Here is a 27,697-nt window from a genome sequence, read left to right as displayed (position 1 = left end):
CGCCATAGGAGGCTCCACCGGTTCCCCCTCCCCGTCTGCAGTGTCGGACGACCTCGCGTCACCGCTGAGCACGGCGCACACACCGCATGACCCTGTCTGCCGTGGACGCACCCCCGCAGCCTTCCCCATTAACTTATCAAAGCCCGGCCAATCGGTTCCCAAGATTAAGGGGTGCGTAAGGCGGGAGCTAACCGCGACCTTCACGTTATGCTTTTTACCCCCATGTCTAATTTCCGCTGACACTATGGGATACTCGTGAATGTCCCCATGCACACACCTTATCTTCACCCACAATGCTTCCACCAATGCCCCTGGTCGAACCAGGCTCTGGTGGATCATAGACTGTGTACAGCCGGAATCCACCATTGCCTGATGTATACCCCCCTGGATTCTTACCGGTACGCGGTACGTCGCTCCCGGACCTGGGGAGGGTGTTGGAGAGCCGGCAACCCGGATCACCTGGCCCACCTCCATCAGCGGACAATCCCGCCGGACGTGTCCGGGCCGCCCGCACCTCCAACACTCCTGCCCTGGCGTTTGAGGGACTACCTGTGGGTTGGGAAGGGTGCCGGTGTTTGCTGGGGCCGGTGTGGGTGGCGTCCGGAGCTGCGTCGGCCTAGCTGGAGCCCGTGTGCCGTCGCTGTCCACCTGACTGCTGGGATAAACCGCCAGGTGGTCCTCTGCTAGAGTGACGGCAGCCTCCAGCGATGTCGGGCGGTGGCAGCAGACCCACGTCGACGTTTCGGCCGGCAGGCCCCCAACAAACTGCTCCAGTATCACCCGTTCTGTCACTGCCTGCGCCTCTCCTGTGCTCCCGGGCTGCAGCCACCTCGTCGCGGCGTCCCTCAGCCGTTGCGCGTAGGCAAACGGCCGGTCGTCGGGCCCCATCCTGGCCTCGCGAAACCTGCGCTGGTGATCCCCCGGAGTCAGACCCAGCCGATCCATCACCGCCTTTCGCACGTCCTCATAACTGTGGCGTGCTGCTGGGGGAAGCCCAGGGCCGCAGTCTGCGCCTCCCCGGTGAGTAGGGGCAGGAGGCGAATCGCCCACTCCCCCGCTGGCCAGCCGCACGCCTCCGCCACCAACTCAAAAGTCTCGAGGAACGACTGCGCGTCGTCCCCCGCCGTCATTTTTTGGAGCGCCCCCCCCGCCAAGGGGAAAGGTGTGGCCGCCGCCGTCTGGGCGGCGAGCAGTTCCAGGGCGCGAGTCTGCTCCTCTGCCTGGGCCAGGAGCTTCCCCAGTGTCTGCCGGCCTGCCTCCGCCTGGTCCTGCAGCATTGCTGCCATCCGCTCCAGCATCTGCCCCAGCTGAATCCATGGCTGGGTTGGCTGATCTGGGTGCTGCTGGCTGCTCTCCATGTGCTTTGTTTTTCCACACAAAAAAAAAGAAGGGCTCCACGTTTGGCTCCAGTGTGACAAGTGTGTCGCTGTCACTAGTAGGTTCCCCCCCTAAAGCACCAATAAGTCACCAGCAGCCAGAGGGATATTCGGTAATAGTTTTTATTCCGACCGCAGACTGTGTCTCTGCTCTGCCCGCTCTGCAGCCGAGCCTTAACACCCCCCGCTGCCACAAACGTCTTTTGGTATTGTGTTCATTAAAGCTTTGTGCTGGATACTCCGCCTCCGACTCCCGTCTCTCGGCACTACACTGGTGACCCCGACGAAGGTCTCGCTGAAGCTTCAGAGACCAAAACGAACATGGCGAATAATGCTTTTATTAAGTTGCCGGAGTTCTGGGAGTTTTCACCGACGGCGTGGTTCGCGCAGACAGAGGCGCAGTTCGCCATCCGTGACGTCACGGACGACACCACACGCTACTACCACGTCGTGTCGGCGCTGGGAAGATCCACTGCGACCCGGGCGGCGAATTTCATAGCGAATCCCCCGGACCACGGCAAGTACAGGGACCTCAAAGCCTTCCTATTGAAGACTTTTGGGCTGTCACAGTCAGAGCGGGCCCAACGCTTGTTGACTATTCGGGGCCTCGGGGACAGCAAACCCTCTGAACATATGGAGATGATGCTTAACCTGCTGGGTGCTGAAGAACCTAACTTCCTCTTCATGGAGCTGTTCCTCCAACACATGCCACCGCAGGTCCGGACGGCGCTCGCGGGCACGAAGATTACTGAGCCACGCGCGTTGGCGGAGGAAGCCGACCGTTTTTTCCTGGCGGCTCAGAGTTTTGCACCCGAAGTGCTAGCCCCAACACGCAGTGCCTACCCACCGGACAGGGACAGGCTGACCAACAGAGCCCCAGTAGCCGCCGATGGCAGTGCCAGCAATGGTATGTGCTATTTCCACGCACGTTTCGGCGCTAAGGCAAAGAGGTGCCGGTCCCCGTGCAACTTCAAGCCGACGGGAAACGCCAAGGCTTGCGCTCTTTAGTGGCCGTGAGTGCAGGCACGTCAACCCGGCTATTGTTCATCAGGGACACCCTCTCCGGCCGCGAGTTTCTTTGCGACACCGGGGCTCAGAGGAGCGTCCTGCCGGCTACGGTGGAGGACACCGCCCCGGGCGTCCATGGTCCACAGTTGAGGTCCGCTAACGACACACCCATCCGCACGTATGGCACAAAGACCGCAGACCTGTGCTTTGGAGGCCAGCGATTCAGGTGGGATTTTGTCACGGCCGACATCTCCTTTCCCCTCCTCGGCGCGGATTTCCTTTGTGCGCACAATCTGCTGGTAGACGTGAAAAACACCCGCCTGGTGGACGCACGGACGTTCTCATCGTTTGAATGTGCACGCAGTCGGGCGGCTTACGGCGGACTCTCCAGCTTCCTCTCAGAGGGGGACGAATATCAACGCCTGCTCAGGGAGTTCCCGGTATAACCCGACCTACCTTTTCGCGGTCACGGCGAAACATGGTGTAGAGCATCATATAGACACCAAGGGCCCGCCCGTCTCACGCTGGGCCCGACGACTCAACCCGACAGGCTGAAAGTCGCTAAGTCGGAGTTCGCCAACATGGAGCGCCTGGGCATCATCCGCCGCTCGGACAGCCCCTGGGCCTCACCACTCCACATCGTTCCCAAGCCAGACGGCGGGTGGCGACCTTGTGGGGATTACCGCCGCCTGAACGACGCCACCACGCCCGACCGCTACCCAATCCCGCACATCCAGGACTTCTCAGCACACCTGGCGGGCAAGCGGGTCTTCTCGAAGGTGGACCTGGTGCGCGGTTATTACCAGGTGCCGGTGCATCCCTCGGACATCGCAAAGACAGCGGTGGTGACGCCGTTCGGGTTGTTCGAGTTCCTGCGTATGCCGTTCGGGCTCAGGAACGCGGCTCAGACCTTTCAGCGGTTAATAGACTCGGCGCTCAGGGAGATGCCCTTCGTTTTCGTGTATTTGGACGACATCCTGGTCGCCAGCTCCTCCGAAAAGGAGCACCAGGGTCACCTACGCGACCTCTTCAGGAGGCTCGACCAGCACGGGCTGATCGTCAACCCGGCGAAGTGCCTGTTCGGGTTGTCCTCCATCCACTTCCTGGGGCACCTCATCAACAAGGAGGGGGCCGCCTCTTCCGTCGAAGGAGGAGGCGATTTTGGCTTTCCCCCGCCCACACACCGCTCGGGCGCTCCGGGAATTCCTGGGGATGGTGACTTTTTACCACCGGTTCATCCGCCAGGCGGCTCACGTCATGCGCCCACTGTACGGGGCTCTCAAGGACAAGTCCCCTAACCAGGCTGTCGACTGGACGGCGGAGAGGGAGAAGGCGTTCGAGGCCACGAAGGCCGCCTTGGGCGAGGCCGCCATGTTGGCCCATCCGTCGCATGATGCCCCCATCGCCATCACCACCGACGCGTCTGACTACGCCGTCGGCGCGGTGCACGAGCAATGGGTCGATGGTGCCTGGCAGCCGCTCGCCTTTTTCAGTCGCCAGTTGACCCCCAGGGAGCGCAAATACAGCGCTTTCGACAGGGAACTCCTTGGACTCTGGCTGGCGATCCGCCATTTCCGATTCCTCCTGGAAGGGCGGGAGTTTGCGGCTTTCGTGGACCACAAGCCTCTGACGTTCTGCATGTCCAAGGTGGCGGAGCCGTGGTCGGCCCGCCAGCAGCGTCAGCTGGCGTACATCTCCGAGTACACCACGGACATCCGACACATTGCTGGCAAGTCTAACGTGGTCGCAGACTGCCTCTCGAGAACGGTCATCGGGGCCGTCCAACTGGGCCTGGATTACGTCCGCATGAGCGTGGACCAGGCCTCCGACCATGGGGTCCAGGCCCTGAGGGATTCGGACACAGGATTGCGCCTGGAGGAGGTCGCGGTTGACGGCTCGGACGTGAGGCTATGGTGCGACGTCTCCACAGGCCAGCCTCGACCGCTGGTCCCGTTGTCCTGGCGCCGGCCCGTTTTTGAGGCGTTGCATGGCCTTTCCCACCCCGGCAGGAAGCCGTCTGTGAAATTGGTTTCCCAGAAGTTTGTATGGCAGGGACTGAGAAAGGACGTTGGTGCGTGGGTCAGCTCTTGCGTTGACTGTCAACGATCCAAAGTGCACCGCCATATTAAGGCCCCCCTTGGAGAGTTTACCGTTCCCGAAAGGAGGTTCGACCACGTCAACGTCGACCTGGTGGGACCGCTTCCCTCCTCTCACGGGTTCACCTACCTCTTCACCATGGTCGACAGGACGACCCGCTGGCCTGAAGCTGTTCCCCTCTCCTCGACGTCGGCTTCTGACGTGGCACGCGCGTTCATCGGCACTTGGGTCGCGCGCTTTGGGACGCCTTCAGACCTCTCCTCGGACCGGGGCTCGCAGTTCACCTCGGAACTCTGGAACGCGGTGGCTGAGGGGTTGGGGGTCAAGCTGCACCGCACTACCGCCTATCATCCCCAGGCGAACGGCTTGTGCGAACGTTTCCACCGTTCCATGAAGGCAGCCCTACGGGCCAGCTTGAGGGACGGCGACTGGGTGGATAGGCTGCCATGGGTGATGCTCGGCCTCAGGTGCGCTAAGGAGGACCTGCGGTCCTCTTCGGCGGAGCTGGTCTACGGGCAGACCCTACGAGTGACAGGCGATTTTATTCCGACGCCTCGGTCCCTGGTCGGCGGCCAAACAACGTTCCTCCCTACTGAAACCGCTAGGGTTTTCGCGCCTGTTCCCACATCGCAACACGGCACTCCCACTTTCCGCATGCCCCCCGATCTGAGCACGGTGGACTATGTTTTCATTCGCCACGACGCCCACCGTGGTCCCCTCGCCCTCCTTACGATGGCCCGTTCAGGGTTTTGAGCCATGGAGACAAGTGCCTGGTGGTGGACGTCGGGGGTAGGCCTGAGACCGTTTCCTGGGATAGGGTTAAGCCGGCTAACGTGGACATTTCCAGACCGGTGGAGGTGGCGCAACCCCCACGCCGGGGCGTCCGCCTGCGCCGCGCCCGCGCTGCCCGTTGAGACTCCAGCGACCTTGTTGACCCCCGGGACCTCCGGGGTAGCGGACGGCGCCGACGTGCCTGCTGCTTCCTCTCCCTCGGCCCCTGTCACCCGCTCGAGACGGGGTCGGGTCGTCGCCCCTTTCCGTCACGAGGACTTTGACTATGGGTGAATTCTGGGGGGGCTTGTGTGGTGGATAACATAATTCACCCACGGAACTATGGGTGGGGGGAGTGTTTAGCACGGACCCGTTTAGCGGACGGAACGACCGTCCAGTTTAGTCCGGTTTTGACTTGACGAATTAACGTCTTTTGGTATTGTGTTCATTAAAGCTTTGTGCTGGATACTCCGCCTCCGACTCCCGTCTCTCGGCACAACAATTCATAGTTTCATTTGATGAACTGTTTATGGTCTCCCTGAATCCTGCACATTGGCCCTCTCCCGTTTCACTCGGCACCACCATCTGCTAAACAAATGCCTTTCCCATCAGCCTCAGCTGCGCTTTGTGTCTAGTGCTAATTAGCAAAGAATAGCATGCTGACAAACAACAAAATGGGAAAAATAGTAAACATTATACCTGCTAAACCTAAGACGATTGTGCCGTATCGGTTGGTGGTAGTGAACAGGGAAGCAACCACCTGTTGGAGATGGAGAGACGAGTAACAGTTTCCCCCAGTGGAAACATTAATGCTAACGAACAACACCAAGAGGCACATTATCTGAACTTTTTGACCAACAAAAGAAACTAAATACACGCTGACCACATCCTGCCCAATGAGTGATGGGACCCAGATAAACCTGTCATGCGGTACACACCATACCATTAGGCAAATGTGATTACACACTCATCCTGTGTGTGTGTGTGTGTGTGTGTGTGTGTGTGTGTGTGTGTGTGTGTGTGTGTGTGTGTGTGTGTGTGTGTGTGTGTGTGTGTGTGTGAGATCTCATTTCAAAGCCTGCTGTGAGCTCAGCGGCTGCATGGAGAGGGACAGGAAGCAGCTCTCTATTGTCTTTCATGTCTTTTAAAGAAACTGCATGGTTTCCTTGTTGCACAACTCAGCATCAAAGGGGAAAACCGTGTCGACTTGTTTGGCGCTAAGTAACACGTCGATGCGGAGACTTGGACCAAAACCGTGAATCATACTTTCATGCAGCGGTTGTATCACCGTTTTAATGTCCCACAAATGCTAAATATGTTTCCACTTATTACGCAGACTGGACGGATACTAGCCGTCGCGGCGCGTATCGTCACCTCGGGGTAGTTGAGTTGTGCTCCATCGACACACCTTTCACGAATACGGAACTAAGCGTTGGGATGATTCCCGTGCACACAGATTTGTGCAGGGGCTGGGCTGTAGTCAAAGTGGACACATCCTCTTTCCCTGTTCCTGTTTTTGACAGCTCGGTTGTAATGCTTCGAAATGGCAACGCACTCCATGAGAAAGTCAATAATCAATCAAACATGAATAGGGAACAAATAGCCTACCGTCAGTTCGTGGCGGGCCAGTTATCTGGTTCACATGGCAACCATCTGTTAAGCATCTTGTTTGTTTTTTCCCCCTCATGTACAGTATGTGTCTGTCGCACGCATAAAATATATCTCTCCAGTTCAAAGTGTAGAAGTGCAGGTTGAACAACAGGGAGCCTTTGTCTCTGTTTCCTCTCGCTGCTCTTTCAATGCAAACCCTTTTGGTTTCATCACATTTGCCTCAGACCTTCACACAAGGCGCACACACATGAAATAGGGAAGCTGATTTACAGGCCATGTAAATGTTAGTGCCATATAATATATATTGCCCCACTAGAGAGCTGCGCTCACTAAATGCGGGGCTACTTGTGGTCCCTGGAGTCTTAAAAAGTAGGATGAGAGCCAGAGCCTTCAGTTATCAAGCTCCTCTTTTATGGAACCAGCTTCCACCTTCAGTCCGGGAGGCAGACACAGTCACCTCATGTAAAGTAGACTGAAGACTTTCCTCTTGATAGTCTTATAGTTCGGGCTGAATCAGGTTCACCTGGTCCAGCCCCTAGAGATGCTGCTAGAGGCTTATAGGCTGCTGGGGGATGTTTTAGGATACACTGAGCACCTCTCTCTTCTTCTCTCTCTACTTATGGATGCATTTTCATCTCTCCATCACACATTATTAACTCTGCTTCCTCCCCGGAGTCCTTTTGACTTCACGTCTCATAGGGTCCATTGGACCTGGCTGGGTCTGACGCCTCCTGCCAATTGAATTGATTAAAATGTGACGCTTTCTTCAGCCGATGGGAACAAACAGTTAGAGTTGTTCGCTAATGTCGCTGAATGCCAAAAAGAAAACAGTACATTAAGAAACACACAAGTGGGCCACTGGCTCAGTGGGCGAGTGGGTCGTCCTTCAATTCGGTTAGTCAGTCCTGATGGGCTTGTGGCACCTGCCATCAGTGTGTGAGTGGGTGAATGATATGGAGTGTTAAAGCGCTTTGAGTGGTCAGAAGACTAGAAAAGTGCCGCACAAATACCAATAATCAAGTTCCATGTCTGGATGTGGCACCATGTCGGTGGGGTAGCTTGCAGACAGGAAAGGATCGATAGGAAGGAGTGATTCTGGACTCGGTCCTGATACCCAGAAATGAATCAGCATTTTGGCATCTCATCTCACAGTCAGTTTGTTTGTTTGATAAATGAAGGTTTTTTTAAAACTAAAATACCCTTCCGGTGAATTTTGAGGCGTGTCTTAGAAAGGGCTTGTGATATGCTGCTGATATACCAGCAATGATGTGCTCCTGATTTCATTGTTCATTTGACCAATTGTCAAAGTGAGCTCTGAAGTGAATCACTGCAGGCTTTGTTGCTGGTGTCCTAGAACTCGTATTCCCCAAGGAGAGACCACTGTGTTGTGTGTGGGCCCTGCTCCCCCCTCCCCCCCTTCCCCTCTTCCCGGAGCAGGACACCCATATACGTTACATCACAGAGAACTGATTGCTATATCCAGGTGTGCACGGACATGGATGAGTCTCACGGCCCTCGGAGGGCGTGCACATGTAGAAAGCCGTGGTGATGCTCAACCTTAAGCGGCATCCAAAGAGTCTCTAAACTTATGCAACCAGAAGTGAATCAGTGGAAGGTGCAGCGAGCGGAAGTGAAACAACCTCTGTGTTTGGGGGGAGATCTCTTCACCTGGCAACGCCGCCCGGCCGTGTCGCTACGCCCAGGCGCTGGTTCTCAACATCCAGCGCCTGCTTGGTTTTTCAAGAAAGACTTGAGTCTTGTTCTTAGCAACGAGAACATGCGTCGTCGTCGTCGTCCTCTGTGGCGACAGCCTCTGTGCATGCGTGGGCTGTCTAATATCTCAATTTAAGAGAGCGCTGTGAGGGCATTGCTGACTCAGAAGTACTTTATAGTCACACTTCGAGGTTTTTCCCGGTGACCGTCAGGCAGGGATTACAGGCATCTACTGTTGTAGGAATACCAGAAGGAGAGACGGCCTGCGCTATCGTGGAAACATATTTGGATTGGACGATTTAACGAGATTTCATTAGCAAGCGACAGCGACATTTGAGTAATAGACAGGGAGGCCGGGAGCAAATCAGAGGCGCTGGACAGAACTGGGCAGGTGGGAGGGAGAGAGGCAAGGAGAGAGAGGGAGGGAGGGAGGGGGCTAGGATGAAAGAATTGATGAAATGCTCACATCCGGAGAGGAGAATGTCAAAGGGAAACAGGAAGCCAGCATGCTGCCAAGGGGGGCGCATTGTATGGGACTTAAAAGCTCTGCATGGCTTCTTTTGCAATGGAGGAGCAGAAAGGATCCTCAAATTTGTAAACACAATTTAAAAAATAACGTTTTTGTCCACCAGCTAGGTGATTAGCCTAGCTTAGCATAAAGCTTGAGAATCAAAGGGTAGCCAAACTCTGCTACAAATTCAAAAAAGTTAAAGATTAGTCCCTAAAAATGTCTAACTGGACTATTTAAAGAAATGTTTTTATTATCTTTATTCGGGACCATGTAGTTCAAACATTGTCTGTTGTCACCATGTGATGTATTGTACCAGATTGTAGCTACAGCTAATTTGCATCTGTAGTCCCCCTATTTGCAGATGCCCCTGTAGAAACATGGCTCCAGCCTCTTAACCCTTGTGTTGCCTTTGGGTCAATTTGACCCGATTCAATGTTTCACCCTCCTGTTACCTTTATATTTACTAACATATTTTACCCTTGAGGTCAATATGACCCCAGCTATTAAAATCTCCAGAAAATTATTAGAATTAATATTGTTTTCCAAGTTTAAGTGTGAGGTACTTTATGTTTGTTTGTTGACTCCCGAAAGAACACCGACATTAAACATTGAATCGGGTCAAATTGACCCGAAGGCGACAGGAGGGTTAAATATTGAATCGGATCAAAATGACCCGAAGGCAACACAAGGGTTAAGCCTAATCCTCATTGTCATGGCCGTGCACTCTGATGAAGGTCCTCGAGACCGAAAGCTACAAAGAAAGTGTTCTCTGCACAGATTTAAAGTGTGGGTATCGACTTTACCTGTTTTGAGCGTCGGCCCAGCACCTTATGCGAGATGAAGCCGGGTGACGCAGCGGTTATGGGGAATTCACCTGCAGCACACACATTTAAATGAAATTTGAATGAATATGAATGGAGAAGGAAAAAGAAAAGAGGAAGCTGTTATTGGGTCACAGAAGTGAAAAGGGAAATATAATGATCAGATAACCATTTGTTGAGTTTTCCAGTAAAGGTTACATGAGCCGAGCATTTTAACTTCTTAACTGAAAAACACAGCACACCGGTGCTTCAAAGCACCAACAAAGGTCATTCAAAGGTCATTCAAAGGTCCAGCAACTATGAACGTGTTATTTATTTTGGCAAGAGACCTGGTTGATTCACATTAAATAAAACTGTAAAAGTCTAGAAAAATATTGATCCTATGTGTGAATCTGTTGGAGTCCTCAGCATCTTAGTTTAGGTCTGTTTACTTTAGATCAGTTTAATGGGGGACAGTTTAAGTATTTCAGAGAAAGTATCAGCTGGAGCCAAAAGAGTCTGCTGGTGCTTGGTCATGCTGGGTCGTTACCCAACTCCTCTGCAATTTAAACTTCTTATTTTTTAACGCACACAGACACACACTTGCAGAAAAAGATGCATTTGCTAATTTATTTTTGATAAATACGACAAAATATCTGCAGTAATTGGCAGTTATGTGGAGATTTGGAGAGAAATTCTAGAGCGTCATGAAACAGAAGAAGTATAAGAATTTCTTCAAAAGCATAAAGTGTACACAGCGATATCTTTATTTGCTTTGACCTGATGTACAAATGTACTTAAAATACTTTTTTTTCCAAGAATTGTTAATTTTAGAATTGAATGCTACAGTCCACACCCATGTCAGCAGCATACTGATGTTCAGCAGGTGTAACTCGCACTAAACAGAAGAGCTGAAGCCAATGGGAATGTTTTGAGTTTAGCAGGTCTTAAAACAAACTACTGGACACATTTCAATTTCACAAGAAATCGTAAATGTATCTACGCATGGATAATGACGAATAATAAAACTCAGTATCAATAAATGCCCGGTCTTGCATGAGTTTAATGGCGCCGGCTACAGATAGATAACACACAGGCGCAGCAGGTCACAGATTCAACATAATGTCCCTGCACTTAAATGATGATGCGTGTTGTTGAGCGGTGACGCTATCCCGTGTTGTAATTAAGTCTATCATGTGTGACTCTGTCAACAGTGGGTTCCCTTGTGTCCACAAGTCCGCTCTCTTCTCCACCGTCACTAATGGAGGGGAACCCGACCCTCTGCTCCATCCATTGGGCGACGCAGAGCAACTTCTTGTCCTGCAGGGCAGGGCCTATGAGCTGTAGCCCAATGGGAAGGCCCCGGCTTGATAACGCAGTTGGCACAGAAACGGCGGGCAGACCTGGGGCGAAGTAAAACAAAGACGAAAAACAGGAGTTGAAGGAAAGTTCGAGGGGAAAAAGGTAATGATTAGGATCTCAAGGTCAGTTAGATGTTAGTTTGGAGAATGATGAATGTAAACACCATACACATTCCTTGAAAGGACACTTCTGTCTGAGCTGAAATGAGGATAGTGTGTTGTCCAGGTTAGGGTTACCTTTGCCGTCAGAAGCAAAAAAAGAGAAGTTAAATACTAATTTCCCCATTTTGAGTTTCACTCGAGCATTAGTGATCCAAAGAGCCTTTCTTTATAGGATGCAAAGTAAGAACCAGCGACTACACGGAAGAAGTTGTGTGTGAAAGGTTTTTGGTTCATTGTGTGTTGAATATCCAAGTTCCTGAATCCTCCCACCCTTCCTTTGTGCTCTCTGTACCTGCCATGTTGACCGGCTGCGTGAAGACGTCTTCCTGCGCGCTGCGGGTCCGGTTGTCTTCCTGCGTGAAGTCGGAGTACCGGGCCGCGTCGGCCAGGGTGGTGGGCGTCAGCAGCACGTCGACGCCGGAGGCAAACGCACGCTTGAAATCGTCTGCGATCAGCCGGCGCACTCGCTGGGCCTTCACAAAGTAGTGCTCGTAGTTCCTTGGGGAAAGAACGAGGCCGGGGATGAAGACAGGTCATGCTTTGTGTGTTAACTTGGCAAAGTGCCCAAAAAGGTGAAGGAAAAAAGGTGAAAACAACAAAGTGGGACACTAAACTGGTGTTTAGTTCCCCATCAGAAGGAAGCAGCTTTGATGTCGCCTTACTGCTTGAGCAGGAAGTAGTTCCCGGACAGTATCCTCCCTCGCACGACATCGTTGAAGCCCTCGTGCCGGCTCGAGGCGTACATGGCGTCCGTCGAGCTGTCCTCGTCGCTACGATGGCCTGACAGAAGAGAGACGGTTTCAGTGGCGATCGATCTAACGATGGAGCGCCCTGCGCGTGGAATGCTCCCCGGTGCAGCCTTCACGCGCCATGCACTGGTCGCGTACCGTATTCTAGGCCGTCAAAGCGGGCCATGTTTGATGCCACCTCCGCGTGGCACAGGACGTGGTAGCACACAATGGAGTGCTGGGTGTGGGGGAGGGAGACCCGCTTCACCCGCGCCCCCGCCCTCTCAAACATGTCAGCAACACGACTCCACTGTGCTAGAGTCTCCTCAGACAGGCCCGGGGCATGGTACTCCTGACATGCATTCACCACAGGGAAGACAAGGGAATCAATGCATGTGTGTGTGTGTGTGTGTGTATATATAAATGCACAAATATATAGACACACACACAAATGCAAAAATATAATTAATTTTGTCGAATACATTTTTTAAATATTTATACCAACAGTATCTTCTCCAGTCAAATTGGTGATTTTTAGGGTTTCGTTAAACAAAAATAATGGTTTGTTTCGTTCCGTTTTTCAAATTGTTGACTTGAAACTATTAAAATTTTTAATCGGGTTAATCACAGGTTTTTGTGGATTAATCATGATTAATCACATATTACCGATATTCTCGGTATATTTTGTGAGAACATAGAGATTTATGACAAAAGACGGATATATACATTTATACATTCTTCTATACAATGGTGCTGCAACTCAGCAGTTATTTAGCAGTTTTCTTCCATATGGAACATTAATACATCTTCATCCTAAACAGAATGTTTAACGCTCCTGTTACCTTTCGGGTCAATTTGACCCCATTCAATGTTTAATGTCGGTGTTCTTTGGGATCAATTTGACCCCAGGCTGTTTTTCACTGTGTCAAACATAGAAGAAATATCAACTTTTTTATTTATTTAAAGGGCTATTTGGGTAGTCAACAAACAAACATAAAGTACCTCACACTTAAACTTGGGAAGCAATATTAATTCTAATAATTTTCTGGAGGTTTTAATTGCTGGGGTCAAATTGACCCCGAGGGTAAAATATGTTAGTAAATGTAAAGGTAACAGGAGGGTTAAACAGAACATTTTTCTCTTGTTTGTCAACCATTAACTCCACCATGATACAATCTAAAGGCCTCTAGTCTTCCTCTAGCAGCTGCTGAGGCAAACTGACTGTGTGGGTTTTCTTCATGAACTGGGCCGTGATGAAAGGGACGGCGGGACACCGCTGCAAAGCTGAAACCTCACCGGCCCGGACAGGTGGACAGATTGACAAGTGACTTTTTTGCTCGGTCGATGCGCGCACGGAGCTCTGTGGCGCGAGACGGAGATCGATAAGTGTTAACGCAACGCGAAGAGACAGAAATGACATGCTGCTGTGGAGATCGATCAACAACAGACGTTTAGTTTAATAAAAGAACAAAGGCGTGCTCTAGAGAACATGTCAGGGGCGGGCCAATCTTTTAATGTCATGCGATCTACCAACACTACGCCGCGATCGACTGGCAGGTCGCGATCGACGTGTTGAGACCCTGATCTACAGGAAGTAAAAGTCGTAACAAGGTTTCCGGAGGTGAACCTGCGGAAGGATCATTACCGATGAACAGACCGTCTGCATGAGAGCGGACAGAGTTCAGATTGAAGTGGTGTATTGGAAGCTCATTTTGCAAGTGACTTTTTTTTCGTCCCGACGACCAACAACAGACGGATTGGAAGCTCATTCTGCGCATGCGTTAAATGCGTAAAAAAAAAAAAAACTAGTTAAACCTGTAATTGAATTAACTGAGTTAACGCGTTATTTTTCACAGCACTACTTTTTATACATAACACAATGCAGGTCTGTTCGGCATCATACGTTTTGTGTCCGACAGCTTGAAGATTGCAGTATTCTTCGAGCCTTTTATATTTACAACAAAACTTAAAGTTACTAACAGCTCCCATTTAGGAAAAGAATAAAAAAAAGATTTGTATATTTCAGAACCAAACATAAAAGAAAAGCTAAACTCACCTGAGGAATGCCGACACAGATGTTCTTGACATCAAAGTGTTCGGGTAGCTCCGTCAGCGATGAGGGAGCAGCAGTTGTTGTCGAGTCCCGCGTATCCTGGCCTTGGAGGATACCTGTGTGACGCGCCTCAGACCGGTCAGGTCCATCGTTTGATCCCAAGATGACAAATGAAGAACAATATGGAACTGCAACACTGATGTCCCATCTTCTTTCCCTTACGTGGATAGTTCTTTAAAACATGTTAAATTGTGCATTGTTTACATGGCAGGTTGAGAATTGTGCATGTGGACTATCTCGTGCTCTATTTAAGTCCCACTGAATTCAAAGAGGTATGTAGAATAACAAGTACCACAAGTCCTTCCTTCCTGCTGCTGTCAGGCTGCACAACAAACTGCAGTAGACCACAAAAAACCGTAACACACTCAACACTTTATCCTGGACACTTTAGCCTGCTGAAAATTCACTTTACTCATTACCTTGTATATATATTTTTTATTCCACTGTATATTTAATATTGTTATTGTATTTTATATTTTATTTGTATCTTTTATCAATACTCTAATGTGCACCCGTTGCTGTGATCCTGCAATGTCCCCACTGTGAGACTAATAAAGGAATATCTCATCTAATCGAACCAAGATGACGCTCAACATTCATCCAATGACGGGTCATGGAGAGTTTCCTACCCAACACGATGGCTGCATCGCTGACACTGCGGGTCATAATGCCGGGGACGTCCATGGAGTTGACCAGGGGGATGAGACCATGTCTGGACAGCAGACCGTAAGTGGGCTTCAGGGCCACAACACCACACAGTGCTCCGGGGTTACGGGTCGAACCACCTGTGTCTGAACCCAGAGCCCTGCCAAGTAATTAACAGAACAGTACATTAGGATTTGTGAACACCATTTTGAAGTCGTTTTTCTTTTCTTCTTCCAGCTCCAGTGAATGTGTTCCCCTCACAGGTAGCTGGTGAGCGAGGCCACGGCGGCAGCACTTCCTCCGGAACTTCCTCCAGTGACGACCCAGTCGGAGTCGGGCGCTGCCCCTGTCCTCTCTCTGTAGGGAGCAGCATAGCTCCAGGGGTTTCTCACTGGGCCAAAAGCCCCGTCGGTACTGCCCGCACTGAGAGACAAACGTATAAATAAGACGATGACAACCGGTAATCTTATATATTTAAAAAACAAACAAACTAAGTCTCTTTCAATGAGAACAACGGCCTTACCCCATAGCAAACTCATCCATGTTGGTCTTCCCCATGAGGACAGCCCCTTGGTCTAAAAGCTTCTGCACCACTGTAGCATTGAAGGGTGGGGTGTAGTCTGTAGCACAAGTAACGATGTGTTATCATCAGAACATACGAGACACGCTACCTATCCCTGAGGTTCCAGCGGACCTTGAAGCATCCTGGAAGCACATGTGGTCTTGATTTGTTCTGTGCAGAAGTTGTCCTTGACTGCAAAGGGGATTCCATCCAGAGGACCTTTGGGTGCACCTGAAGACCAAAAAGGAAGATCAGTAACACCCACGACTCTGGAGCATAGGCTGTGTGGGAATACAGGCTCACGCAGAGCACACACACCTCGCCGCAGTCTAGCTTCTGCTTCTGCAGCCTGCTTCAGGGCCAGCTCCTCCGTGACGGCGATGTAAGCATTAAGATGCTGTGTTTTCTTGATGCGGTTCAGGCAATTCCTGCAAAGCTCCGTTGGAGAGATTCTCCCCTCTCGGAGCGCCGCAGACACCTGGAGATGAGTTATCCTGTTACTCAAGAGACCATTTGACTTGTTATAGTAGGAAAAGTAGGAGGAAAAGCATTCCTTTCAAAAAGTCTTATATCTGGATGGGGTAATTCTTCCAATACTGACATCTATGTGATAGTACTTTGTACTAAGCCTAAATAAACCTACTCCTACGTCTCAGTAAAAAATATATCTCTTTATAAATGAACTACTCAATAACTTAAGTGTGTACTTTTTTTTTTAATCGATAGAAGCTTTAGAGAGCAACGTAGTTATATGGCTACTATACAACTCTGTAATACAATGTCCCACGTTATGCAGAGAGAACAACAACCAGATACAACGTTTGGTTTTGTTGCTAGATAATATGTTCTAGCGAATGCCAGTTAGGGAGTAAAAGTATCAGAACATACATGTTTCTCCTAACGTTAGGTTAGTTATGAATTGACAGCACAAACAGGTCTGAGTCGACTGTTGACTGCTCTCAGCAAACACGGAGAACGGAGCTCTAAGAACACGCGAACAGTCGTACTAACCTCCCTTATCGTCAGGCCGAGCATATTTAAAGTAAGTGTGTGACAACCTCTCAAATTAACAACAACCTTTGCAGGGTTTGCGGCACCAGCGGGCTGCCATGTTTGTTTCGACAATCAACGTTGAACAGCGCGTTTTGTGATTGGACGGCCGCTGAAGAACCAGCGCTCTGATTGGTGGGAAGACGGAGTGGGAGGGGCCGTTAAAATACACCGGTTGCGGAAACCGGACATTCAGGGAAAGGACGTTGTTTTATATTGACCTTATACTTTGGATTTATTTTACAGCTTTTATCGAAACGGCATGTTTATGTAAGAACACATATGTAGTACAGAATGGAGTTCGTGGCTTATAGATAACTTCAATTGACTGCTGCGTAGTATAGTGGCCGTACAGGATTGCTAATGTACAGTTCCACCAGTTTACCGGACAGTATTTAATCTTAAAAGTGCTGAAAGATGAGTCATTTGAGACACTTGGTGTCCAGCGGGCGCTTGTTTCGCCTCAGTAAAGTACCACGCGTGAACACCGCCGTTTGCTGCCATGTTAGTCAGAATAGACCGTTCAGTACTACCGACCGCAGCATGACGGTCATGCCCGCCTGGGTCATTGACAAATACGGAAGCCATGGTCCGTTGAGGTTCACCAGAAACGCCAATTTCCCCGTCATCAACTACCCCAATGAGGTCATCGTCCGAGTGCATTCAGCGGGCCTGAACCCGCTGGACGTCCGCATGAGAGGTGAGTGACAAGTGCGCATGTTGACATTGGCAGGACCAGTGTCAGAGGCTATATATATATATATATATATATATATATAAAAACAAGTTTTAGTAAGTACAATTTCACGTTCTAAAACACCTTAAGTATTTGACTTCGATATGATGTGCAATCTGAGACTCTCCTCACTAGATGGCTACGGGGCCAGGAGCCTGTCGATGAAGAGAGACCCTCTGAACGTCAATTCCGGCAACGAGTTCCCCCTCATCCTGGGCAGGGATTTGTCCGGGGTCATCATGGAGTGCGGCCTGGACGTGAAGTACTTCAAGGAGTGGGACGAGGTAAATGATTTTAGCTCTTTTCGGTTGTTCAGTTCATCCTCAACTTCCCCTCAAACACCTCATATCCATGATTTTTTTTGTCACGTTTAGTCATATTTAGATTTCACTTCATAATCTGTCCTTCTGTACACATGACATCTATTCTTCTGTCCATCCTGGAGAGGGATCCTCCTCTGTTGCTCTCCTGAAGGTTTCTTCCCTTTTTTCCCCCTGAAGGGTTATTTGGGAGTTTTTCCTGATCCGATGTGAGGTTTTGGGACAGAGATGTGTACAGATTGTAAAGCACTCCGAGACAAATTTGTAATTTGTGAAATTGGGCTATAAAAATATACTGAATTGAAACTGAATTGAATTGAAGCTTGTGTTTAACGATTGGGTTTAGTCTTAATGACCCGTGTGTTTGCGTGAGGGCGAACTGGCTTCATGAGGTCATACTCTGCTCTTTGGTCACCACCACGATAGACTGACTCATTGTTGGACATTACTGCTACTTTTGATTTGATCCATCGCTTCCCACGGACTAAACGATTGTGAACTTGCTGTACAGCGATGTGGACGTCAGCTGTTTGGCTCTGTGTCTGATGAGTGTCTCCTCCAGGTGTGGGCGGCCATCCCTCCGTGGAAGCAGGGCAGCTTGTCTGAGTTCGTGGTGGTGAGTGCCAACGAGGTATGTTGATGTTGTTGTTGTCGCCTCTTTCTGTGTGGACATTTGTTATTACATCACTTCTGTGTGTTTGGTTTCCTTAATGTTGATTTATGCACCTGTGGAGATAGAACATGATGTTTAAGTCTGAAACATTTGTTATAAAAGTACTTTAAAGTTAATAATACTTGAGATGACATTTTGAAAAGGGCGACTTGTCATTTGTAACCTCTTACGTTTCAAAAGTAAATGTCCCGACGCCGTGTGTTGTGTTCAGGTATCCCACAAACCAAAGTCCATGAGCCACACAGAGGCAGCAGCCGTTCCCTACGTGGCATCAACCGCCTGGTCAGCACTGGTCAACACTGGTGGGCTCAGCAAGGACAACTGTGCCAAGAAGCGGTGAGGAGGATGAAGAGACACACACACACACACACACACACACACACACACACACACACACACACACACACACACACACACACACACACACACACACACACACACACACACACACACACACACACACACACCTCCACTGGCTGTTAATCCCCTCCACCCCAATAGAAGCTCCCTGTCTTTGATCTCCCCCATTATTCCACTTAGCCCCCGTTATTGACACACTGAGGCTCGCGGTGCATTTAAAGACACAAATGTCATTGAGGGGAGAGTCCGTACAACGGTGGTGAAGAAAACGTAGTCGACATTAATAATCATGCATGTCTGCTCCCCCCCGGCCCCCCTCCTGTCTCTTTCCTGCAGGATTTTGATCATCGGAGGGTCCGGGGGCGTGGGAACGTTTGCTATACAGGTAAGAGATGAATGGAGAGCCGATAATCAAACATATAATCATACACAGATCGTGAAATAAACAACGGTGTGATGAAGAGTGTCTTTCCCCCGTTGAGTGTCAGATGGTGCAACACACACACTGTATCCCCCATTACACAGACGTGACCCTTGGTCTCATTATTTGTACATTCTGTGTGCTTCTCAAACAATGAGGTAACGCTCTGCTCGCACACAGACAACCTTAAACGTGTCCTTGTTTTGTCGTCGGACGTCTAACGATGAAACAACAAAACAGCTGATGCTTTTGTTTGCGCCCAGATGCTGAAGGCTTGGGGCGCCCACGTGACCGTCACCTGCTCCCAGAATGCAGAGCTGTTTGTGCGGGGCCTGGGGGCGGACCACGTGGTGGACTACACCGCCGGGCCCGTGGAGGAGCGGCTCGGCTCGCTGGCGAAGTGAGAGGACCGCGTGTGCATGTGTGTGTGCGTGTGTGTATAAATGCAAAAATATACACGCACAAATGCAAAAATATAATTAATTTTGTCTCATACATTTGTATATATGTGAATATATATATATTAATATATTTTTAAATATATATATTTGTTATTTTTCTAATACATTTCTAATAAATTAAATATACAGGACCAATGTTTTATTTTGTTTTAAATCTTTAAATTTTTTTACACCTGTTTTGCAAAATAAATCTTTTTTAGAGATTAGATTTTTCTTTTTCTTAAGCTTATAGTCATGAGATAGGATATTAAAAGAATAAAAGGTTTTTGTAAACAGTCATTCAAAAATAAAGAAAAATCTCTAATTATTTTTTTTTAATTTTTAAACATATTTTAAAGAAAAAAAAAAATAAATAATATTCTCTAATATTCGATAACCTGTATATATATATATATGTATAACTTATTTTTTCTATTTAAATAAATCAGAACCATCTACATGTACATAAACTCTACAATGAATGTGTGTGTGAGCCAAGGACAAGCCCTTGTTGCCAGGCAACCCAGTCCCTCGAGTTGCGGTCGGCTTATTAGTGTGGGAGCTCTTAATAACATAATCGCACTCAGACTCAATCTCCCTTTTTATTATTATTACCTCGCCTACAACTTCTCCCTTTTATTTGACTTTAATCTTCAACGCCGAGTCACTCGTTTCTCATCTTTTGCTCGTGTCTCTCGTTTTCACAACCCCGCCCCCCCCCCCACCCTCCTCAAGATTCGACCTGATCCTGGATAATGTCGGGGGGGACACGGAGCGCTGGGCGCTGACTCTGCTCAAACCTTGGTGCGGCGCCAAGTTCGTCACCCTGGTCACGCCGTTCCTCCAGAACACCGACATGCTAGGCATCGCTGACGGCATGGTGCAGAACGCCGCCACGGTGGCCTCCAAAGTCCTCAAGGTAGCCGCGATGGAATAACACTGGGCTGCAGCGCGCTGCTAGTCGGCGTTGGAGGCGCAGAGATGTCTTACTTTGATGTCTTCTAGGAAAAGACCTTTTAGGTCGAAATATGGGACGCTTCTATTGCCAGTCTCGGTCTTAAAGATGACCCTGCAAAAACATCACAACGTCATCGGATGGTTCGGTTCTGCTCGGTGGCCTTTACGTACACTACATGGCCAAATGTGTGTGGATGAGAGCAGATGACACTCGTATGTAATTGCTGAACATCTCATTTGACAACCATCAGCATTAATCTGCCTACATGTTCCTCTGGGAAGGCTTTCCACACGATTTATTATTATTATGGTGGATTTAGAGTCAAACAGACCATAAAGCAGGGTAAATAAGCCCTTTTACATATTTGTGTTGCAATATTATCAAAACAAGCAACAAAATGCAAAGATCGGTCGTGATTAGAGTGACACGGATTAGAGAGTCGGATCCAAAAAAGACAAAACGGTTGACTTTTGAGCCGTTTGCCTTCAGAAGGATCTGCTCATCAATACCTTACAGGCGTTTGCGATATCTTTCCAGTCACCATGGCAACAGTGTTTCTTAGTTTCCGTTACCAGTGTGATTACCTCCTAACTTCATTCATGCTTTTGCAGAACATTAATGGTGTTTTATGGTCTGCACATATTTAGAATCCCCCTCTCAGAGCTCAGTATCCTGTCATCATTGTGTGTGTGTGTGTGTGTGTGTGTGTGTGTGTGTGTGTGTGTGTGTGTGTGTGTGTGTGTGTGTGTGTGTGTGTGTGTGTGTGTGTGTGTGTGTGTGTGTGTGTGTGTGTGTGTGTGTGTGTGTGTGTGTGTGTCACATCCGTGCAGTACCATCACCCCGTCTTTCCTCTTCAGTCCTAACCACACAATCCACAGTCGTTGTTCGTAGAGTGTAAACACCTCTTCTTCCTTCTCGGTTCAATGATTGGTTACAGCTGAAGGCCGAACTCGAGTCCTTTTGTTTATTAGTTGAGGTCATCCATGTTTTACATGGTTAACCTGGAGAACAAGAGGATGTACTCTAGATGTACAAGTATCCAGAAGTTCTAAAGGAAAGTTCTGTTAATGGGTCACACATTTTCAGTTTGTGGAAACAAACAGGATATTACAGTGTAATGCAACTGATTTCCATACCATTAAGTATTCTATTCCACCTGAAACGGGACGTGAGGAGGAAGTAACGTGTGGGGAACTTCCCGACTGTTTATCATGTCATATTAACTTTCTCAGGAGCTGGTGGAGACCAAAACGGAAAGCGTTCTGGTATTCCTAGTCTGAGTCGTGTGGACCAATCATGTTTGAGTGGGCTTTGGGTGCTTGCAGGTAAACGGTCCTCATGGAGAGCAAAGGAGGTGGAACGCGTTAGCCGGAATGCAACCTGCCGGCTATGGCCTGCTTTCTAATCGGTTTAATAGCTTTTAAAACGCCTGGTTGTCCTCAACTCAATGACCGGCGCACAGAGGAGGAAGGCTCGGATATCCGATGGCAACACCGGAACGCTAAAAATATTCTTTGTTGCCCCATGAGGCTAAATCATCATCAGCCGAGTGAGAATATTGGAGTTAACTAATATTATCCAACATTATATTCAGTTTATTTTAAATAGCCCCAAATTAAAAATTTGCCTCAGAGGGCTTTACAATCTGTACACATACGACATCCCTGACCTTCGACCTCACATCGGATCAGGAAAAACTCCCAAGTAAATGGAGAAAAAAAACTTTCACGGGGAAAGGAAGTGAAGAACCCTTCAGGAGAACAACAGAGGAGGACCCCTCCAGGATGGACAGAAGAATAGATGTCATGTGACCAGAAGAACAGCGTTACAGAGTTACAACACATTCAATGAATATGACCGAGTGTGTGAATAATTAAGTATTAGGCATGGACAACGATCCAGACCTCCACAATCCATGAGACAGCAGGAGGGGGGGAGGGCGGGGCCACAGTGGCAGGAGGCACAAAGACATTTGCCCCATAACAACCTCACAAGGTGATAATATGGGTTGTGTTTGGCCTCTATACCGAAGTGCCACCTCACAGAGCCGCTGAGCTTCTCATGAATTACTCATGAACAGGAAGCTGAAGAAAAGGAGCGTGGATTGTGACGGGCCGGGACAGCCCCACAGAAACTTTCCCTTTCATTGACTATGCTGCTATGCTGCACCCAGGAGGAGTGACTTTCCACACAACACCATTTAGCTGTAGGATTAAAACCTGGGTAGCAGCTGCATGTTTTTGTTTCATTATACCATAGAAGTAGAACGGCAGAGCGCATACCTTCGCATATCACAAGATTGGGCATTGAATTATGAACATGTTGGCATTAGTTGATGCCAATTGGATAGAAATTGACCGCGCTATGGTAAAAAGAAGATGTTGACCTTTTCTTGACCTTGACCTTTGACCCGATCAATCCCAAAATCTAATCAAATGGTCCCCGGATAATAACCAATCATCCCACCAAATTTCATGTGATTCAAGAAGATATTGACCTTTTCATGACCTTGACCTTTGACCCGATCGATCCCAAAATCTAATCAAATGGTCCCCGGATAATAACCAATCATCCCACCAAATTTTATGCGATTCGGTTTAATACTTTTTGAGTTATGCGAGTAACACGCATACAAATAAATAAATAAATACACGGCGATCAAAACATAACCTTCCGCATTTTCAATGCGAAGGTAATGAAGACGACTCTGAGACTTATCTATCAGTCCACTAGCTCAGACTGCAGACGCATGGTTATGACTCTTATTAGTGTATCCTTTACAATAAGAACTAACGAGTTGCTACTGCAAAAAAAAAAAGTACGCCTCTTTCAGCTCACAAAGCTCATTGAAATTCGTGACCATATCATTTCAGTGGTGTACATGGTGTACATAGACACAGGCGTACCGTGTAGGGGCTAGCACTGTCGCCTCACAGCAGGGGGCCGTGGGTTCAATGAGTGTTAAAAAGATGAGTTTCAGAGAAGTAGATTCCAGATATCTCGCAGTAACGCGATCAGTTCAACTCGTCTTCCGTCCTGTAAACGGTCAACAGTAAAGTGTCCGCTCTGCGCACAATGAGACGGGTGTTAATTTCCCACCATGCCTTTTCTCTCCTGTTTCCTTGTAGCACCTCGCCAAAGGCGTTCACTACCGCTGGGGGTTCTTTGCACCGAGTGGTCCCGCCTTGGATGAAATAATGGAAATGGTGGATGCAGGACAGGTACAGTACCAGATGTGTTCTCTAAACCGTCTTAAGGGACAGGCAATGAACTGACAGCAGTCAGCGTATCGCCACGTGCACATCAGGGGATGAAGTGGGCTCTTTTGACTTGAAGCTTCACTGTCTTGTTTTGGGCTTTATTAAATATCTGTGGCCATCGCACAGCTGCGGCCTGACGCTCACATTTTTCCAGTGAAAATATTAGGAGCAAAGCGGCTAAAGATATCTATTGATTAGCACGATTCAAGCATGTAATCCACCCAAATAACCAATAAACAAGTGGAATAAAAATGTTCTCGCCTCTCCCGAGTGGTATCTGGCCATTTAGATTAGATGGTTGGACCGATGTCTTTCACCAATGCCAACGAGAGGAATTTAACTCCTCTCAAAAGTTTCTAGTGAAACATCCCTTTCTAGAAACATTAGGGAACACAAAGTTTACCAGTGTTCATTGGAGCTACTTTCTGCTGACTTCAACAAATGATTGTTGACACTGTGTTGTGGTTACATTGTGTTATAGTGCCGGTAAACAGGGATTATCACTCTCTATGCAGATGACACCCTTCTATCTCATGAAGTTACTCACTTTAGCTTCTGCACAAACATGCCCAAGGTTAATTTTTATAAATGAAAGCATCATCTTCCCTCACTGATACTGTACTACACTATAGTTGAGAAACAGGGCTCATTTGACCTCTGGCTGACCTCTATTTGCTCCCTATCAGATTCGGGCTGTGGTGGAGGACACCTTCGGCTTCTCCGAGGTTCCTCAGGCCTTTGAGAGGATGGAGAAAGGTCATGCTCGTGGAAAGACAGTGGTGCAGATCAGAAAATAGAGAGAAGACGTATAGCACCGTCTAGAAATGTGTGTGTAAAGATGTTTTTGTATGTTTGGCTTTTTTTTCTACTGGCTTGGAAAATAAAATGATCTGATTAAAAAAAATCTGTGATATTTTTTTTTTTAAAGGAGCAATTAGTAAAGTGTGTCCATATATAATAAAAGTATTCCCACATACACAGTTACACCTAGCTTAAACTAATTATTATAAAACAAATCCTATACCCTCATGGTGGTTTACATTCTTTTTAAATCTGTTTTAGAGAAGCGTTGACGCAACCGTATGGCCGTTCTCGTGTTAATCTTCCACACGGCATATCTGTAAACCACTCAGGGGAAGTGGAGTCATGTAATTGTATATCTCTGGAGTCTGAAAAGTGAAATGTAATCGATCTATTGTCAAAGAAAGATCTGAAATATAACAAACGTCTAGCTCATCTTCGAGAAGCAAGCCAACTTTGGCCGAGGCAACGCCTCAACGTACCGTCACATCACTGTCCCCACATGGTGGTTTCCCAAATAAGTCAGAGATTTCATAATATTTTGATGTGTGTTCCCTCCAGACATCTCCTCTTTTCCCCCCTGAGCTTTTCAGCTCCACCGTTTTCAAGGATTTTCGTGTTGGTGCCGGTGCCGTGCTGCTGGCTCGCGCTCAAACAACGGCTTCGTCTGCCAGCGCGTGCCGCCAGTGGCTGGAGTGATTGACATTTAATAACGTATAAAACAAAGTTTAATTGACGGAAGAGATTTGATGAGTAAAGAAGATGGAAACCACAAGTGTGAATACAGATCCAGAGGAGTAGTAGCCTTCAGGTGTTCGAGTCAATGTACCGTGTTCTGTGAAACGAGAACATGGCATGAGGAACGAGCTCCCCACTTAATGTAATGTAATGCAACATCGTCGGGCCGGTGTTACGGTTTAACTGGCGACCCTGTTAACTGGCGATTTCCGGTACAATGCTCCTGTTGTTGTCGTAGTTACGGCAGCTGTTGAGAATAGCAAGAGAACACGTAGCTGTCCTCTGAATGCCGTATTGTTTAATTCTACAGTTCGATGTGAAACCTTCTCGTACAGTGTCTGGTCTTAACATACCGGAGTAGACGTTTAGAGGAGAACGCGTATGGCGAGTTGAAACGTCGCGTGGTGTTTATGGGTTGAAACAGGAAGTTAGCAAACTGCCCTTCCTTTGAAAGGAAGTAGGTCAAATAACTAAATACATAATCAACATAACATTGGGAGCCTGTTTTGTGCAAACATGAGTCATATAGAAGAACTATGTAGTACAACAACAACAACAACAATAAAAAAGGGATTCAAACTCATATCTTTGGGTGGAAAAACAGATAATTGTCAGGGATTTTACCACTACGCCAATAGACTCAATTTACTTGGTCTGACCAATTAAATAACGTGCGATGCAGTCAGCGGTCGCCACGAAAGGCAGAGGTCATACAGATCAACTTGTGACCACACTGCCGACTACCATGGAGCATGTTGACGTGAACGAAAGAGCACTCTACATTATGGACGGTTTCTCAAACATGAAGTTGGCTGTTTTAATTCAAAACGTCTTTAAAGTGCTGCACATTAATGAGGAAAATGTTTGTGATGTTGTCATGAGGTAAACATACACTGTACTGTGTTGTAGAGCGCTCCTTCATTCACGTCAAAATGCTCCATTTTATTTATGGCTTATGTGCTTAATTGTACCGACCAAGTCAAACACAAAACTAAAAATAAAATAATAGTGAAGGGAGCAGAGACATTTTTGGGGTTAAAAGGGGCATCCTGGGACTACATTAATAAAAGACTCGGAGAGGACGAGAAGCCAGGAGACACGGGATGAGACAGTTGAGTACACTACACTACAGTGGATTGCAACAAGCTCGTTATTGAATTGCCAAGAGTTTAAAGGATTCATTAAAATCCTAAAAAAGAAACCATAAATGATATGTGTTCAGGAAACTAGAGCTTGTTATTAAAGGATATGATAGTATTGGCAGGGATAGAGTGGGGGATAATGGAGGAAGAGGCTGCATCATATTTATTAAACAAGGAATACAATATAAAGTGTTGGGGAAAGGAACACAGCTGGAATATGTGATGATCGAAGTTTGGACAAGAGGGGGAACCATCAGAATTGCAAACTTTTATAACCCATGTAAAATGTCAATTGAGTCACTGCAGAGGAATTAGCAGTATTTAGAAGGATTTGTGATATGTTGTGGAGATTGTAATGCTCCTAGGACATTATGGGGTAGTGGAAGTGATGGAAATGGAATGGTAATAAAAGAGTTAAGGAGATAAAGAATCTATGATGCTTAAATAGTGGAAGTCGGACCGGAGTGAACATCAGAAGAGGCACAGAGTCTGCCATCGACCTGACTGTAGTATCGGCTTCACTGGCAAGTGTTAGCCCCTGGGAGGTAATAAGAGGAACAACTGAAGGGACCACTACCCAATCAGTATTGAAATAGAGCAGAAGGAAACAAGAACAAAGTATTACAGAAATGGGCTTTTAGCAGCGCTGATTGGGAGAAGTTTAGAAGGGTCAGTGATCAAGAAAAGGAGAAAGTCTATATCAGTGAAGATGTGGAGGAGTTAAATGAGGCGTCAACAATTCTAGAGGCTACAAAGCAGTCCATGCAGAAGAAGGGAGGGAAGCACAAAAAGAAGAGTACCCTGCTGGACGAATGAATGTGATGAAGCAATTACATCTGGAAATAAAGCGTTTAAACTTTAAAGTATTAAGAAAGAATCATTCTTTTCAAAATCTTATTGCATATAAAAAGTCACAAGAAAAGGTTAGGTGGAGAATAAAAAATACAAAGAAAGACTTTTAGAGGAAAAACAATGTTTTTTACAAGGAGACTAATTGGTAGTGATGTAAAACTAAAACTATATCATCACGAATTGGAAAGAGTAAAACACTTTAAATTTCTGGGTTTGTGGTTTGACGAAAGGGTCACATGGGCTGTACATACTGTATGAAAAAAGTAGAGGATAAATGTGAGAAAGTGCTAAATATAATGAGGTGTTTGGGGGGCAGATAGAGAGGCTTTGAAAGCCATGAACTGTGGATTCATTCGATCTATATTAGATTATGGGTGTGTGGTGTACGGGTCAGCAGCAAAATCATCTTTAATAGAATTAGATAAAAATCCAATATCAGGGAATGAGAATATGCACCGGGGCTTTTAAAACGACTCCAACGGCGGCAC

The 27,697-nt window shown here is 47.8% G+C and overlaps 2 protein-coding genes across 4 annotated transcripts; one reads left to right on the top strand and one right to left on the bottom strand.

Moving 5' to 3' along the window:
• Nucleotides 1-10,503: 10,503 nt before the first annotated feature.
• Nucleotides 10,504-16,549, bottom strand: qrsl1 (glutaminyl-tRNA amidotransferase subunit QRSL1). The gene is made up of 11 exons (XM_056426395.1): nucleotides 16,470-16,549; nucleotides 15,777-15,936; nucleotides 15,591-15,689; nucleotides 15,420-15,516; nucleotides 15,158-15,319; nucleotides 14,881-15,056; nucleotides 14,195-14,307; nucleotides 12,298-12,490; nucleotides 12,073-12,190; nucleotides 11,703-11,908; nucleotides 10,504-11,290 (listed from the first exon to the last, which is right to left on the bottom strand). Exons 1-11 carry the CDS (start codon nucleotides 16,491-16,493, stop codon nucleotides 11,055-11,057), a joined length of 1,584 nt encoding a protein of 527 aa, XP_056282370.1. The 5' UTR covers nucleotides 16,494-16,549; the 3' UTR covers nucleotides 10,504-11,054.
• Nucleotides 15,999-24,580, top strand: rtn4ip1 (reticulon 4 interacting protein 1). Of its 3 annotated transcripts, none has more exons than XM_056426396.1 (9): nucleotides 15,999-17,208; nucleotides 17,380-17,528; nucleotides 18,127-18,195; nucleotides 18,449-18,573; nucleotides 18,934-18,982; nucleotides 19,282-19,418; nucleotides 20,194-20,377; nucleotides 23,545-23,637; nucleotides 24,363-24,580. In XM_056426396.1, exons 1-9 carry the CDS (start codon nucleotides 16,926-16,928, stop codon nucleotides 24,471-24,473), a joined length of 1,200 nt encoding a protein of 399 aa, XP_056282371.1. In that variant the 5' UTR covers nucleotides 15,999-16,925; the 3' UTR covers nucleotides 24,474-24,580. The 3 variants fall into 3 exon arrangements, with proteins under 3 accessions (XP_056282371.1, XP_056282372.1, XP_056282373.1); XM_056426397.1 differs by having other exon boundaries at nucleotides 16,519-17,208; nucleotides 18,127-18,180; XM_056426398.1 differs by having other exon boundaries at nucleotides 17,135-17,208; nucleotides 17,366-17,528.
• The last annotated feature ends 3,117 nt before the right edge of the window (nucleotides 24,581-27,697 follow it).

Source organism: Pseudoliparis swirei, chromosome 11 (genome assembly GCF_029220125.1).
Source record: "Pseudoliparis swirei isolate HS2019 ecotype Mariana Trench chromosome 11, NWPU_hadal_v1, whole genome shotgun sequence".
NCBI lineage: Eukaryota > Metazoa > Chordata > Actinopteri > Perciformes > Liparidae > Pseudoliparis > Pseudoliparis swirei.
The sequence above is the reverse complement of the archived record's forward strand: the minus strand, read 5'-3'. Positions and strand labels throughout refer to the sequence as shown.